General features: G+C 36.4%; 1 protein-coding gene across 5 annotated transcripts in view; it reads left to right on the top strand.

The window, feature by feature from the left end:
* Positions 1–18,026, top strand: part of DRAM2 (DNA damage regulated autophagy modulator 2) — a 38,951-nt gene that overhangs the window by 9,133 nt on the left and 11,792 nt on the right. For 3 of the 5 annotated variants that reach the window (XM_078332739.1, XM_078332738.1, XM_078332740.1), the window contains 5 exons: positions 3,747–3,814; positions 5,056–5,195; positions 11,416–11,593; positions 12,093–12,175; positions 13,169–13,261. In XM_078332739.1, the coding sequence (XP_078188865.1) occupies positions 3,747–3,814; positions 5,056–5,195; positions 11,416–11,593; positions 12,093–12,175; positions 13,169–13,261 (562 nt within the window). Of the gene's footprint in view, positions 1–3,746; positions 3,815–5,055; positions 5,196–11,415; positions 11,594–12,092; positions 12,176–13,168; positions 13,262–13,791; positions 16,499–18,026 lie in introns of those variants that run through there. The other 2 variants (XM_009001867.5, XM_035252448.3) reach the window with 1 other exon arrangement.

The raw sequence follows: 18,026 nt of genomic DNA, 5'->3' as shown, positions 1-18,026 counted from the left end.
GTTACAAACAGTGCTATAATGAAGTTTTCATTACATGTAACAACGTACCGATACTGATGTGGGTAGATTTCTAGAAGTAAGATTGCTAAATAGGTAATAGGGCATCTACATTTTTTATTTGACATTTCCAAACATACCTCTAAAAGTGTTGCATCAATATATGCATTCACAGAAAGGATATGAGGAAATCATAGTCATATGAATGGCTTCTGAGCTATTGAGGTTTAAACTTCTTTTTTTTTTTTTTTTGAGACAGAGTTTCGCTCTTGTTACCCAGGCTGGAGTGCAATGGCGCGATCTCGGCTCACCGCAACCTCCGACTCCTGGGTTCAGGCAATTCTCCTGCCTCAGCTTCCTGAGTAGCTGGGATTACAGGCACGCGCCACCATGCCCAGCTAATTTTTTGTATTTCTAGTAGAGACGGGGTTTCACCATGTTGACCAGGATGGTCTCGATCTGTTGACCTCGTGATCCACCCGCCTCGGCCTCCCAAAGTGCTGGAATTACAGGCTTGAGCCACTGCGCCCGGCCGAGGTTTAAACTTCTGTATGGAAGTTAAATGAATTACACAGGACAGGGAGATGAAGAAAACATAATTATTAAAATACTGTTATTATTAAATATGATCAAGCAACTACCAGTGTTTTAATCTAAATGCTTTCACCTTGGTCCTCCCCAGAAGTATTCAGCCTCTATGTGATGCCTTTGAAACGTCATTTCCTCACAGAGATGCCAAATTTTGTTGCTGTTGTTGAGTAATATTCTTTGTTTTGCTGCAGTTGTGGTTGTTTCATTTATTCGTTTACCTTCAGAAAAATAACCTTTCCAATACAGAAAATAGTAATCTTTTAAAGAATGATAAATTGGAAGGTTAAATTTATCTTTTACAAATGTCAAGAAAAGATCTGGGCATTGCTGTCTACATGTGTTGTTTCTATAGTGGTATGGTATGGCACAGAGGATGTAAACAGATTGGATGAGGTTTGGGAAGATTTACAAAACCCAAAAATGTTTTATAATTTAAGGTTCCAATTCGAGGAATAATTTGATTTTACCATTCTGCTAGTGGAACGTGTAGCCTAAGGAGCACACTATTCTTTAGTAACTCCAGAAGATACATATTTAAGATTTTTGAGAGTCTTTCAGAGTATTTCTTTTTCTCCATCTGAGAACTTGCCTGCTTTCGTTTTGAAGAACGTTTAATACAGCCAGCCCTCCATATCCATGGGTTCCACTTCTATACATCCAATCAACCATCGACTGAAAATATTTTGGGGACATAAATATCATCAAGTCCCAAAACTTTAATTTGCCAGCTGCCAAGTACTCTATTGAATCCACCGGAATGAAATGATGTGTATTAGATATTGTAAGTAATGTAGAGACAATTTAAAGCATATGGGAAGATGTGCATAGCTTATATGCAAATACTGCACCATTTTATATAAGAGACTTGAGCATCCCCAGGTTTTGTTATACGATGGGGGTCCAGGAACCAGTCCCCCACAGATACCAAGGGACTACTGTAATATAAGAGGCCATCTAGTTCTTTTTCAGAGTTTCAGTTTCTTGATGGTACTGCACGTGATTTTCTTTAAAGCACCCTAGACACTTCCTTTTCTGTTCTGCCCCTTCTGCTTTTTAAATTTTTCTGCTCTTGAACTTAGTATTACCCTGAGGTCTTTTTCCAGCATTCTGACATACATATTTAAAGTCTAGTACTTATTTTTATTTCTTGTAGGCTCATTTTCTTCATCGGCAAAATGGTTGAGATAGTCTGCAAAATTCTTTTCAGTTCCTAGATCTTATCGAAAAGGTTTAGCTGTTAGCCTGGGCAACAGAGTGAGACTCTGTCTCAAAAAAAGAAAAAAAAAAAGTATAGCCATTAACAGCCCCAGTGGATATAACCAAACGTAGATTTCACTTCAAAGGCAATTTTGCTACAAGTGTACTTCAAGAGTTCTCTCAGTTGGTTCAAGTAGTGGATGCCCAAGGAAGTGACTAGCCACTGGGGTGAGAGAAGAAATACTACAATGTCTATATATATATTTAATCTAAAAACATTTAAACTTTGCCAATATTTAACATATAGAATAATGATAACCATATATTTTGATGTTAGATGGTCAGACATTGTTTGGTGATGATGTGTGATCAACGTTTGGTGACTACTGAGATGAAGTGCTATGGTACTGAGGTGATGGGCATGGCTGTTTCCATATGAAGGCCAGAGTATGTCATTCTGTCCTGAGCCAAAGGAAAGAACACTTAGCCAACCATCTTAGAAATGCATGCCTTTGTTTGCTTACAAGGTAATCCAAAACCCATGCATCATTTGGAGTATACCTCTGAAAATTACAGATTTCTTTTTTTCTAAGAATAATACATATACCTTGTAGAAAATTTGAAAAGTAGAAGAAGCAAAAAACCCTTTATTCCCTACTCCTGAAGATGGTCAAAGAGTACTAAAATCTTTTGTAGTGAAAGATATATTTTATTATCTTATAATTTTTCTTTACAAATGATTTTTTGTTTCTCTATTTTTATATTTTTATTATTTTTAAGAGAAAGACTCATGGAATTGTAAAGTTAGAAGGAGAAATCCGTACAATTCATGTTTAATACTTTCCATTTCCTAACACCCATAATCTAAATGTTTACAAATCTTATGGATTCTTACCAGCTATAACTTTCTATTTCTTTTTTCTTCCCATTGCATTGTCTTAGTCGAGACCCTGATTATCTCTTTCTTGTAGTACTTCAATTCAAGGCCAGAGACGTTGTCTTTTTAATCTTTGTAGTAGTTTGAGGAAGGGGAAAAGGAACTAATATTTAATAGGTGTCTCTCATTAGCCTGCTACTATGCTAGATACTTAATATGCATTACTATTACATTTCATCCTTACAGTGATATGATGAGGCTGGGAGGGAATGAATAACCCCATTTTGCAAATGAAGGGAATAGTTTTAGGCAGATAAAAGGCTGAATGTAAGGTCCTGCAGTAAGTCAATGGTGGGTTTTTAATCTGCCCCTGTGTGTTGCATACTGCTCTGAAAGACAGGCATGCAAGTGGATATGTTGTAGTGCTGTGTAGTAAGTGAGTTCAGAAGCATGAAATCACAGAAGTTCGGAAAGCATGCCAGGTGAGTCACTATCTGCTGGAGGAGTTTTCCAAGACTACAGAGAGGAAGAGACTCAAAACTGGTCTTGAATGTAAGCTCTGCGAGGGCAGGGGTTTGTTTATTTTATTTGCCACTGTGTTCCTGTCCCTGAAATGGTGTCTGGCACATGGTAAGTCCTTGATAATACGTTTAATATTTGATCAGTCAGTGAATAGTAATTAATTGAATACAGGCATAGTTAGCAAAAGGTGCAAAAAGGCAGTTGTGAAAGATTCGTGGTGTTTAGGGAATATTCTGGTGGGATAGATAAATGCATCCGCCTGAATGATGGTAAGTAAATAACATAGTCTTAACATACTGAGGATAGCTTTTAAAAATCAGTATGTATTGATCTACTATGTGGAAGAGAAATAATCTTAAAATGATGTAAGTAAAAAGTGAAGTAGGCAGATATTTGTGAACTCAAATTGTCATGTTCTCTGTATAAAATGATATATGAGTTGAACTCATGGACTTATAAAAGATAAGAGGTTTGAAGTAACTTCTGGTATTCATATCCCTTAGAAGAAATATATGTGTCTATCTAGTGAGAAATCCACCTACCTCCCTTTTTTTTCTTTCAGTGACACTGGTACAGTAGCTCCTGAAAAATGCTTATTTGGGGCAATGCTAAATATCGCAGCAGTTTTATGTAAGTAATGACAGTGATTTAACAATGATATTTAATAGCCACATTGCTACAGTATTTTCTTCTTTCAACACTATAGTGTTACTTGTTATACTTGAGAGTATCACTACATAATTGATCATAATTATGCTCCTTTTAAAAGAAAAACACTTTTCTAGAAATGCTGACTTACGGGAATAAACCTTTAAAAAATATGTATAGGATTATTCTACTATTCATTCAAATGGAAGTTGTTAAGTATAACCAAATACTTCTTGAGGACTTCAGTGGACTTCTTACACAACCAGTAAGGAACAAAGGATTACAGATGCAGCTGACCACAACTAACCCCAACTAAATTTCTTTGGGATAAACAGTTTAGAATGAAGATTGAATCATGTTTTGATTTTTGAGCAACGTTCCTTTTTTTTTTTCTGAGATGGAGTCTTGCTCCGTAACCAGGCTGGAGTATAGTGGCGCAATCTCGGCTCACTGCAACCTCCTCCTGGGCTCAAGTGATTCTTCTGCCTCAGCCTACCGAGTAGCTGGGACCACAGGTGCCTGCCACCATGCCTGGCTAATTCTTTTGAATTTTTAGTAGAGACAGGGTTTCACTGTGTTAGCCAGGATGGTCTCAATCTCTTGACCTCATGATCCACCTGCCTCAGCCTCCCCAAATGCTGGGATTACAGGCCTGGGCTACTGTATCTTACTGAGCCAAGTTGTAATTTGAAATAAAATAATATGAGTGTGACACAAACAAGCTTTTGAGATTTTTCCCTATACCCATTTTATACATATTCTAGAACTAGCTACTTCTGGTTCTGATGCTAATCATAAAAATATTTTGTGTTTTACATGACTCTAAGTGTTTGTAAATATGAGACCCACGGAAGGCAATGGTTTGCTTAGTCACTGGAGACATCAGTGGTTCCGTAATACAACCTTAAGTTTCTTCAACTTCCCCGGCACGAGCCAGGCACACAGGTATGTGCCTATAATCCCAGCAATTTGGGAGGCTGAGATCAATGGATCACTTGAGGTCAGGAGTTTGAGTCTGGCCTGGGCAACATAGAGAGACCCCATCACTTAAAAGCAAAAACAAAACTACAGCTATTTTGGTTTTATTCTTTTTATTCTTTCTGATTAATTTTAAAAGGAAAATCTGTGGTTCTGGATAGCAGTGACCTTTGTGAACTCTTCATTGGCAACTTTATTTCTTGGTTATTTATTACCTTGTTGTTTTCTGGATTATCTTTTCCCAGGCATTGCTACCATTTATGTTCGTTATAAGCAAGTTCATGCTCTGAGTCCTGAAGAGAACGTTATCATCAAATTAAACAAGGCTGGCCTTGTACTTGGAATACTGAGTTGCTTAGGACTTTCTGTTGTGGCAAACTTCCAGGTTTGTGTTTTAGCCCAGCATAGGTATTTTCCTTAAGCACATAAATATACATATAAAGGGAAACCTGAAGCATTCAATTACATGCTATTGTTATTTCTTTACCTTAACAAAATAAAAATCACTTCCTCTAAATTATTTGACCCTATTAGAAATAGCTACTTGTACAATAAGAAAAATTCATATTTAAAAATTTGAACAAATACAAATTGTTTTAACTTTTTTAGGAACCACAGGACAATTATTAGACTATTCATTACTACTTAGTTGGAGATTACTTTAACTCAGTACTGAAACAAAATTGATATAAGTTATAAGTGACACAATTATAGATTTAAAAAGTTTTTAATATGTCTAACAATTTATAGTCATTTACCTATTTTTCTACTGGTTTGGTGGATATTTTCATCTGTTGCCTGCATTTGTAGGTGTCCTGCCTTGTATATGAGGAAATAAAAGGAAGAACTGTAGCTCTTCTAGCTTTTTCTCAGGAAAAGAGAATGTCAAATACTTAATGTTAAGGTAGTGGTCAATCTTTATCAAATATTTTTCAGTTTTCCACAGAGTGAGAAGTAGGAAAGAAACATTGGGCCCAACTCTGAATAAAAGTAAAAGTGGGAATTTACAGCTGTGGAGCAGGGTGCAGTGGTTAGTGGATGGAAGATTACTAAGCCGGAAGCGTAAGGGTTAAGGGATTCTGGTTAAACAGTCTTAGTTTGTTTTGTGTTGCTATGAAAGAAACTTCAGGCTGGATAAATGATAAGAAAAGGCGTTTATTTGGGTCATGGTTCTGCAGGCTGTACAGGAAGCATGATGCCAGCATTTTGTTATGATGAGGAAGCTTACACTTTTGATGGAAAGCAAAGGGGGAGCCGGTGTGTGCGGAGCTCACAAGGGAGGAAGCAAGGGGTGGTGGTGCCAGGCTCTTTTTAACAACCAGCTCTCATAGGAGTGAATAGAATGAGAACTCATTTACCACCCCCAGCCCCCCACATTAATCTATTCATGAGGGATCCACCCCTGTGACCCAGACAACCTCCCATTAGGCCCCATTTCCAACATTGGGGATCAAATTGCAACTTGATATTTGGAGGAGTCAAATGTCAAAACCATAGCAGTGACCTAATAGGATTCTTGGTGAAGCCAGGCCAGGATGATTAGACATCACCTGAGGTGATAATTATATTTATGGTGATCAGATATGAAGGATGGCGGATTCTGTCTGAACTGACTTAACAAGATTCTCGCTAAAATTGGACAATGCAGAGATGAACATAGCACACCAGAAGTCAGGACCTAGTTGACAAGAGAGTTCAAAGGAACCTGAGCTGGGTTTGGTGAAGGAGAGAATTTTTGTCACCTGACAAAAATTCATGTAATTTCATGTAATTCCACCAACATTCAGGTTTGCTAGATATTGAGGTATAGGGGGTTGTGCACAGGTTGGAAGAAATGGACCCTGGAAAAAAATGTAGTTTTGCTGACATTAATTCCCAGCAGCCACTTTATACTATAAAAGGAGAACAACAATTTGAGTGGACAACTAGCTAGATGTCTGTGCCACAAATAGAGTTCTGCCTTCCCTAATCAGTTTCTGTAGCTCATTGTTAAATGTTTTGGGGAATTTTAGTGACACACTAAAAATGGTGATTCTCTGTTTCACCTGTCTCTTGGTCAATTTAACAATGTTTCTCATTACTTTTACGGTAAAAATGAATTTCCAGTATTTGTTTACACAGCCCAGCAAATTCCAGTAACAGTTCTTGATAGCACCCAGACAAACTGCCTTTCCACCTTTTATCTCATTTACTTAAGGTAGCCCATATACTTTCTTCATTGTTTTGCTTTTAGCTTTTATTCTAATTTACCTTCACCGCAGGAATCCTTTTGGACTTGTAATTTTGAATTAAATTACTTTTTCTCTCTTGATGGCTTTATTGCCGGGCCCTGGTTATAAGCAGACCCTGTAGCATCACCCAAATATCAGACAACTCTTACCTTTCTTTTTTTTTTTAATTAAAAAAATTTTTTTCTTTTCTTACCACTCTACTAGTGAGGATCTCCTTCATTTCCAGAGTAAACCTTTACTATTTAATTAAAGTGGTGAGTGCACTGCTTCCTCCTCTACTTCCCCCTTTTCTTTTATGGTGACAAACTCTAGGTGATTTATACAGGAAAAATTTTACAAAGTCAAGTCTGTAAGGTTTGCCCTTGCAGGTATTGGCTTGGAAGAGAGGCTAGCCCTGTGTTTTATTTGTTTTTTAATTTTTTATTGCATTTTAGGTTTGGGGGTACATGTGCCAAACATGCAAGACAGTTGCATAGGTACACACATGGCAGTGTGTTTTGCTTCCTTTCTCCCCTTCACCCACATTTGGCATTTCTCCCCAGGCTATCTCTCCCCACTTCCCCCTCCCACTGGCCCTCCCCATTTCCCCCCAATAGACCCCAGTGTTTAGTACTCTTCTCTCTGTGTCCATGTGTTCTCATTTTTCATCACCCACCTATGAGTGAGAATATGCGGTGTTTCGTCTTCTGTTCTTGTGTCAGTTTGCTGAGAATGATGTTCTCCAGATTCATCCATGTCCCTACAAACGACACGAACTCATCATTTCTGATTGCTGCATAATATTCCATGGTGTATATGTGCCACATTTTTCCAATCCAGACTATCATCAATGGGCATTTGGGTTGATTCCAAGTCTTTGCTATTGTAAACAGTGCTGCAATGAACATTCGTGTGCATGTGTCCTTATAGTAGAACGACTTATAGTCTTTTGGATATATACCCAGTAATGGGATTGCTGGGTCAAATGGAACTTCTATTTCTAAGGCCTTGAGGAATCGCCACACTGTCTTCCACAGTGGTTGAACTAATTTACACTCCCACCAACAGTGTAAAAGTGTTCCTTTTTCTCCACATCCTCTCCAGCATCTGTTGTCTCCAGATTTTTTAATGATCGCCATTCTAACTGGCATGAGATGGTATCTCAATGTGGTTTTGATTTGCATCTCTCTGATGACCAGTGATGATGAGCATTTTTTCATATGATTGTTGGCCTCATATATGTCTTCTTTCGTAAAGTGTCTGTTCATATCCTTTGTCCACTTTTGAATGGGCTTGTTCGTTTTTTTCCTGTAAATCTGTTTGAGTTCTTCGTAAATTCTGGATATCAGCCCTTTGTCAGATGGGTAAACTGCAAACATTTTTTCCCATTCTGTTGGTTGCCGATTCCCTCTCGTGACTGTTTCTTTTGCCGTGCAGAAGCTGTGGAGTTTCATTAGGTCCCATTTGTCTATTTTGGCTTTTGTTGCCAATGCTTTTGGTGTTTTGTTCATGAAGTCCTTGCCTACTCCTATGTCCTGGATAGTTTTGCCTAGATTTCCTTCTAGGGTTTTTATGGTGCCAGGTCTTATGTTTAAGTCTTTAATCCATCTGGAGTTAATTTTAGTGTATCGATGGAACGTATCTCAAAGTAATAAAAGCTATTTATGACAAACCAACAGCCAATATCATACTGAATGGGCAAAAACTGGAAGCATTCCCTTTGAAATCCGGCACTAGACAAGGATGCCCTCTTTCACCACTCCTATTCAATATAGTACTGGAAGTTCTAGCCAGAGCAATCAGGCAAGAAAAAGAAATAAACGGTATTCAAATAGGAAAGGAGGAAGTCAAATTGTCTCTATTTGCAGACGACATGATAGTATACCTAGAAGACCCCATCGCCTCAGCCCAAAAACTCCTGAAACTGATAAGCAGCTTCAGCAAAGTCTCAGGATATAAAATCAATGTGCAAAAATCACAAGCATTCGTCTACACCAATAGCAGACTTAAAGAAAGCCAAATCAAGAACGAACTGCCATTCACATTTGCTACAAAAAGAATAAAATACCTTGGAATACAACTCACAAGGAACGTAAGGGACCTCTTCAAGGAGAACTACAAACCACAGCTCAACGAAATCAGAGAGGACACAAACAGATGGAGAAACATTCCATGTTCATGGTTAGGAAGAATTAATATTGTGAAAATGGCTATACTGCCCAAAGTAATTTACAGAATCAATGCTATCTTCATCAAGCTATCATTGACTTTCTTCACAGAACTGGAAAAAACCACCACGAACTTCATATGGAACCAAAAGAGAGCCCGCATAGCCAAGTCAATTCTAAGCAAAAAGAACACAGCGGGGGGCATCACACTACTGGATTTCAAACTATACTACAAGGCTACAGTAATCAAAACAGCATGGTACTGGTACCAAAACAGAGATATAGACCAATGGAACAGAACAGAGGCAACACAACATATCTACAACCATACAATCTTTGATAAACCTGTCAAAAACAAGCAATGGGGAAAGGATTCCCTGTTCAACAAATGGTGTTGGGAAAACTGGCTAGCCATGTGCAGAAAGCAGAAACTGGACCCCTTCCTGACACCTTACACTAAAATTAACTCTAGCCCTGTGTTTTAAATGGAGTTGGGACTTACTGGTTTTACTTCTTGAATATTTTTTGCAGACATTCACTTCTTTTTATTTCTATCTTTACTTCCCTCTTTATTGTTTTCTCAAGTAGTTTAGATTTCATCGTCTCTCATCTGAGCTACTGCCATAGCCTCCTCAATGGTTCCTGTGCATTCATTCTAAATTCCTTTAATCATTTCTATTGCAGTAAAAGTGATCTTTTGGAAATGTAGATACATCTTACTTTGCTTCCCTGTGCCCTTGCTTAAAGCTTTATAGGTTTAAAAATTATGTGAAAGGAGATACAATCAAGAGAGAAAAACATAATTTGCTAAACCACCAAACTGCCTAACTTAAAGCTCTTGTATGATCCGGCTTATTTCTACCTCTCACGCCTAACTTTGCATTATTCTCCTTCTTAATGTCTCTATTCTATATATCACTGGCCTTTTCGTGCTCCTTAAATAGCACAGGCTTATGTAACTCCCTTTCACATGCTGTTTTCCTCTGTTTGGTATGCCATGATGCCTTTTATATCCATGGTTGTTCAAATTTATTATTTTTGTTTCTTAGTTGATGTATTTCTTTATTAATCGTAAGCACAGTGGTTTTGTTCACCATTGTATCTCCAGCACCTAGTTTAGTACTTAGGACAAACATGCTCTCGTTACTTACTTAGTGACTTACTAAGAGAGGTTAAAGGAACCGTGCAGGATGGGAAAAAATTCTCTTATTGCTATGGTTGCCTGCATTGAGAGAGATGCCTAATAATTGCTATGAGATGGTATTTGAAAAATCTAACTTAAAAAATAAAAATTGAAATTCTTTTTAAACAAATTTGTATATGGCGTTCAGTAAAATAAATACATAGTAAGTGTCTTCACTATCTACTGAAGGAAATTTTTTTCTTCTTACAAAATTTATCAAAGGAGAGTAGTAAGAGTTTAGTAAGCAGAATTATTAACTTTATAGGTCTGCCATAATAAAATATCAAACTGGGTGACTGAGTAGAAATTTATTCTGTCAAAGTTCGGGAGGCCAGAAGTCTAAAATCAGGGTGTTGGTAGGGTTGGTTCTCTACTGGGGGCTCAGAGGAAGAATATGTTCCTGGCTTCTGGTGATTACCAGTAATCCTTGGTGTTCCTTGGCTTATGGGAGTGTAACTATATAAAACGAATCAAACTGGAGCCAAGGAAGCATGTTTTAATTTCTTGAGCCTTTAAATTTATTTACAGTTAAATTGAATTTAAATGGAAACTCCCTATTGCCAGTACTGCAGTCCATTCCAATCTTTTCTTATTGTACTATGCTTTTTCTATGACCCTTATCACCACCAGATACACTGGAATTTCCGTATTTCTAAAGTTTATGTTTATTGTTTATGTACCTTTACTAAAGTCTCTGAGGGCTGGATTTTTGTCTCTTTTATTCTCTAGTGGATCTGAAGATTTAGAACAGTGCCTAGCACCTAATAGGCACCAAGTAAACATAATTATTAAATGAAGAAAATAATAAATAATTTCTTATATTTTCAGTGGTAGTGTATGAAATAGTTTGGTTTTACTTGAATCCTCAGGTTTATGCTGAGTATTAGGAGAGAAAATTACTTCAGAAAGTAATTTGTAGAATTGGCTGAGCTTCTCTACTTAGCGAATGTCCTATTGAAATCTCTGGCTTGTGCTTTTAAATGTTGTGTTGCCCATGTGTTCTGGGTTTCTTTTGTTGACTAGTTTCTTCTTTTTATCTCTCAGAAAACAGCCGTTTTTGCTGCACATGTAAGTGGAGCTGTGCTCACCTTTAGTATGGGCTCATTATATATGTTTGTTCAAACCATCCTTTCCTACCAAATGCAACCTAAAATCCATGGCAAACAAGTCTTCTGGATCAGACTATTGTTGGCTATCTGGTGTGGAGTGAGTGCGTTTAGCAGTATCCTTCACTGTACAATGTGGCTATACTTGGAAGGGAATTGAATGACAAAATTTAAGTGAACACTATTGGTGCATTGTAAGAACTTTTTTTGTAGAAGAGATTCTTAGGTTCACAATCCTAAAGGATTTGAAATATGAAATTCAGATTGTACACAGTACCTCAGTAATTGAGCTAGGAACAAAAAACTGTTTAGTCTGATCATATTCACTTCGTAGAAATGAAGGATGAGTAAAGGCCCTCTCTGAGAACTGTTATCTAGTTAAAGATTATGATAGAACTGCTAGTTTTCTGAACAAAGAGGTGGGAATTGACGGTGAGAACCATATCGTTGTGACCCTCAGAGCACAGTTTTAGTTTTACAGCCCACTGCTGTGTAACATTAAGTCTTTAAGAAAATGGGTTCAGACCTTAGCAACAAATATGTGAGTAATCCTTTTAGACTTTAAAGTGATTTTCATTCTTCTCTGAGATTCTTCCTTGACTTATGTTTTTATAGTGTTGATTTGCTCATCAGTTTTGCACAGCGGCAATTTTGGGACTGACTTAGAACAGAAACTCCATTGGAACCCTGAGGACAAAGTAAGAACTTACAGTCTATAAAACTTAGTTTTATATTAAAGATAATTATTTCGGTAAATCTTAATGTATTTTTTATTTCATCAGTAACAATGAAAGTCTTCTGGTAGAATAATCAGTTGTGTATTAGGATTATTTTCTAGATATGGTAGGGTTTATGCAGAACTATCCATATTCTCCTGTCACCTGTGATATGTAGATATTATCAAAATATGAAGAGCATTGTGATGGCAAAAGAGTTTTCTGAGAAATTGACTCAGAAAACTATACCTAAATGTGGGTATAGTATATAATATACCCAACTGAGATTACTTATTTTTTGAATACTTGTTTTCTGAATTGAAAAGACGTATTCTTCCACTTTTTGTTATCTGAATTATGGACTCCGCATTTAGTTTTCAATATAGTGGATATCTGAATGGTTAGCATCTTGGACCCTGAGAGTAAAGGAGGAGGGACATATATGAAACAATAAAATGAATTCATCTGTTTTCACAAACCACTTGGTGGTGTTTTGTTTTAAATAATATTTTAAGAATTAGTCCCAAATTGCTCATGTTTGTGAAAATGAATGAATGAAATAGCTTACTGGATTTTCCCAATTGTAACCCATATATAATTTAATATCATAAACATAGCACTTACTAAGTTTATTCTGAGTATTGTCAAACTTTTCTTAGTCACATATCATGAATCTTATGGCTTTGGGAAAGGCAGTAGTAATTTCTTGATTGTAGAGTAAAAATGATCCTGTTCCATTTTAGCTGTTTAAGTGGAAATTTTATTTGCTCCCAGTGAAACAAAGTGTCATTTAGGAGGACTTCCTAATGCTGACTCTTTAATTCTAGAGATACGATATGCCTGGTAAGTCAAGGGTTGATTTTCAGAAGCCAGATTATTTTATAAGAGTTGTGTGTTTTTTTATTTAAAGAATAGTATATATATCATTTGAATGAAATTTCACAAAACTATTCTTTTTTTCCCCCTTTCACTCAGGGTTATGTGCTTCACCTGATCACTACTGCAGCAGAATGGTCTATGTCATGTTCCTTCTTTGGTTTTTTCCTGACTTATATTCGTGATTTTCAGGTAAGAAAATACAGTGTTAGACTTACACACTCAGAGTTCCTTTAGGTGGACTGAGAGAACTTCCCATAGACAACTTTCCAGCCTTTTTGAAAATTAACTGTTTATGATTTGGTACCATAAACAAGTAAGTGATGTAACTTTTCAGATAAATAGTTACTGTGTTAAAAGAAGCAGTATATTGCTAGCAAGATTGAGCCTTGAAAATGGGGCTATAAAATACATTTTAGAAATTCTTACATAGAATTTTTTTATGGATTCTGAGTACCTTTACATAGTTCACTCTCAACATTTGGTTTTTACTGATTCTTAGTAGAAACCGAAGAAAAACAAGGAACTTTATGAATAGAAAAGCTTGGTTTTTCCAGTTTTTAATTGGTACTAAAGGGAATACCTTTGACAGTAAATCTCACTCTTACTACCATTAGCATTGACTCACATTTGTAATCACAAGGTAGTCGATAGAACATATTGAAGAAGTGATCTCCCTTTAAGGAGTAAACTTCTATATATAATTTTCTTTTCTGTTCCAGAAAATTTCTTTACGGGTGGAAGCCAATTTACATGGATTAACCCTCTATGACACTGCACCTTGCCCTATTAACAATGAGCGAACACGGCTACTTTCCAGAGATATTTGATGAAAGGATAAAATATTTCTGTAATGATTATGATTCTCAGGGATTGGGGAAAGGTTCACAGAAGTTGCTTATTCTGCTCTGAAATTTTCAACCAGTTAATCAAGGCTGACAGTAACATTGATGAATACTGATCAGGAAACATGAAACAAGCCATTTGATAGGTTATTTTAAAGGGTATCATCAAGAAGACTATTAAAAACACTTATGCCTATACTTTTTTATCCCAGAAAATAAAGTCGAAGGACTGTGATATCATACTTTTTATACCTTATTTAAGAGAAAAAAACAACCTGACGTGCACCAAGCAGTCTGCACAGCCCAGCATTTCAGGTTTTGTAAATCATTGCAGATCATGTTTTGTTGGGAGCACTTTTATAAGAGACATTTTCCATGACTAAATAATCAGCATCGGTCAGTAAATCCTTTAGAATTGGGTTTAGAAATGGGAGTTTTATCATATTAAATCATTTCATATAGTCTTACATTTTTTGTTGTTGTTCTGAAATCTACCTGTAAAGGAAAGTACACCTGGATTCATGTGAGCTCTTTCATGGCCTAAGTTTTGCCCAAGAAATTTTGTAGGTAATGATTTTTTTTTTCTGGCCGCAATGCCAGATACTAAGCTAATTGTTCTATAATACACATGCTTGCAGTAGTTTCATGAAATTTAAAGTCTCTAGTATGAGACTTTAATCACCAGGGAAGGAGAGAGGTACCTATAGGTAAATTTACGTTAGTCACATTTTATATAAAACAAAGGTTAGTATTCATATAACATTGAGAAGTATGGGAATAACAGCAGATATGATTAATATCAAACAAAAGTCATAACTGTAGTTAAGAGCTTCTTAGATTTTTATTTGTAGCAAGTTATAATTACTTGTAAAAGTAGTCTTGAACAGGTAAATATTGAGCCTTTTTAATGGAATGTAACCTTTGTAGAGCCAACATTCTAAAGAACGAAATTGGCAATCCAATTAAAATAGATGCAAAATAATTGTGATACATGCATCTACAGAAACATTTTTCTCATTTTTTCTGGTTATGCAAATGATTGGATTGTTTCTCTTTGGATCTCTATATGTACAGGTAAAGAATAGTTTATAGATCCCTGCTAAAATTAAAAAGAAAAAAATGCTCATTTGGAAAGTGTCCAGTGATGAACTGGTTTGAAAAATAATCTTTGAAGAAGATTAACCAGGTTTATCTTTTTAGAAGAGATGGTTCCCTGGCTAGAAGAAAAGATGGTGAGGAAACATTTAAACTGTCAAGTGGAGCAATTCAAAGAAAAATGCTTATATGGTGGGCCAGGTGCCATGGGTTACACCTGTAATCTCAGCACTTTGGGAGACCTAGGTGGGCAGATCACCTGAGGTCAGGAGTTCAAGACCACCCTGGCCAACATGGTGAAACTCCGTCTCTACTAAAAATACAAAAAAATTAGCTGAGCATGGTGGCAGGTGCCTGTAATCCCAGCTACTCGGGAGGCTGAGGGAGGTGAATCACTTGAACCCAGGAGGTGGAGGTTGCTATGAGCTGAGATTGTGCCATTACACTCCAGCCTGGGCAACAAGAGTGAAACTTCATCTGAAAAAAAAAAAAAAGAAAAAATGCTTATGTGTTGGAGACCTCAATTATAAATTAGTTGCTAGATACAAGAATCAATAAATAATATTTTTGAAGTCTTCTGGGCTAATAAGACAGAAATGGAATAAAATACTATGCCTATATTAAACAGCAGTAAACCTATGAGACTTTTCCCTAAACATTGACTTACTAAATGCTGACATTGCTAGAAATAATTTGGATACAAACCATAAAAAAGTATCATGTCTTTGAAAATCATGGTGTAACACGCCTGCAAAATGTCATTTAGTCCTGATTCCTATGTCAAGGAAACTGTTGTTTAAGTTATGAAGCATTGTAGTGTGGGGAGAAGGAAATTGATAGAATCAAAGTTTATAAAATTATAAAATTTGTATGTGGAAGGTGGCTCAGGGAAAAACATGGACTTTGTTCATTCCTAGAACATGAGCCTTAGCAATACAAACCAACACATTAAAGAAATTGTTTTAAGACAAAAAAAAAAAAAACTTTGATAATATTGGATTCCATTAGTTAACGTTTACCGTTAGAAATAACATAGGCTAAAAATGGTCATACAGTTGGCTTACATTATCCATGGCTTAGCTTTCTGCATTTTCAGTTGTTTGCAGTCAACCATGGTCGGAAAATATTAAAATAATTTCAGAAAGAAACAATTCATAAATTTTAAATTGCAAGCTCTTCAGAGTAGTGTGATGAAATCTTGTTGCCCTCCAGCCCAAGATGTAAATCGTCTCTTTTTTTTCTACATGTCTATACTGTAGACACTACCCATTCATTAGTCACTTTGTAGCTATCTGACTTATCAGATGGACTGTTGCAGTATCTCAGTGCTTGTGTTCAGGTAACCCATATTTTACTTAATGCCCCAAAGCACAAGAGTAGTATGTTGGCATATTTATTATAATTGTTCTGTTTTATTAGTTATTGTTGTTCATGTCTTACTATGCCTAATATATATTAAACTTTATCATAGTTATATATGTATATTAAACTTTATCATATGTATGTATCTATAGGGAAAAACACTATATAGAGGGCTTAGTACTATCTGTGGTTTCATACATCCACTGGAAGTCTTGGAATATATCCCTACTGATAAGGGGAGACTACTATAGGTTTGTGGAGGGATTACAAGTAAAGAGGATTTGGAATGTGTGTTCATCCCTAACCGTGATGCTGAAGTGATGGAAGACAGTTCTTACCCTCAAAATATACCTTGCCTCCATTGTCAGATATAGTCACTTGATTGAACAGATAAGGCATTTCTCTTCAATTCCATCAACATTTTTGAGTTGAATGTTTAGCTTTTAAAGTAAGATGTCTTAAGCTAACAAAATTGGCAAATACTGTGAACCAATAGTGAAAAATATATTTCCTTTTTGTCCTGGGTATACAGCAAGACTACATTTGCTAGTCTCACATGCAATTAGATGTAGGCACAAAACTGAATATTAGAAAGTGGAGTGGATGTATTTGCATTTTTATATTAAGATTTTGAGAATTCATAATGCTTTCTCTCAGATTTTTCTCTTTGTACCAATTGAATATTGATTACAAGCTCGTAAGAGATGGTGGAATCAGCCAGGCATGGTGGTTCATACCTGTAATCCCAATCCTTTGGGAGGCCAAGGTGGGCAGATCACCTGAGCTCAGGAGTTCAAAACCAGCCTGACCTACATGGTGAAACTCTGTTCCTACAAAGATACAAAAATTAGTCAGGTGTGGTGCACTTCCCTGTAATCCCAGCTACTCGGGACGCTGAGGCGGACAAATCACTTGAACCCAGGAGGAGGAAGTTGCAGTGAGCTGAGATCGTGCCATTGCACACTCCAGCCTGGGTGGCAGAGTGAGACTCCGTCTCAAAAAAAAAAATGGTGGTGGAATCAAGTTAGAAGGACCCCGAACTAGTCTACTTTTAATAAGATTTTAGAAAATCAAACCCAAAATCTGATATTTTAGGAACTTTATTTTCATTCATCACGTTACTAAGATTATATTGTAATTTGTAGTAAGATGTCATATATTTTAACTGCTCAATGAATTTGTAAAAGAGGAAAATAACTTTTATCTTTTATTGTCCAGTAGAGACTAGCTACAAAATGAAAGGAGATAGTGGCTTATTAGTACCCCTGTAAGTCTAGTGATGTAAATCTTCCTTGGTTTTAAACCACCAGTGTGCTGATTTTAGAAAAGGTGTGTTCATTTGCTAGGAAGCTAAGAAAAATAACAGACCTCATTCTGAGGCATTATGGTCTAAGAACTATGTCCTCCAAAGGGCATGATAATATGACTGAGGGTTTACGTGAGGCACAGAAAGCCAAGGACATGAATAGATTATAAGGAAAATGCCCCAGAAATTATAAAATAAACTACTATGATTAGTGCAAAGAAAAATCTGTTCTTTCAAAAACTGGCAGCTCAGCTGAAAGGCAAAATGAAACAAACAAACAAAAAAACCCCACTAGAATCTCACCAGTGCTCATGTCCCAATTTCTGTTACAAGAAAATCTTGTCTATGC

Source organism: Callithrix jacchus, chromosome 7 (assembly GCF_049354715.1).
Source record: "Callithrix jacchus isolate 240 chromosome 7, calJac240_pri, whole genome shotgun sequence".
Taxonomy (NCBI): Eukaryota; Metazoa; Chordata; class Mammalia; order Primates; family Cebidae; genus Callithrix; species Callithrix jacchus.
Note: the sequence above shows the minus strand (reverse complement) of the source record. Positions and strands in the feature narration are given on the sequence as shown.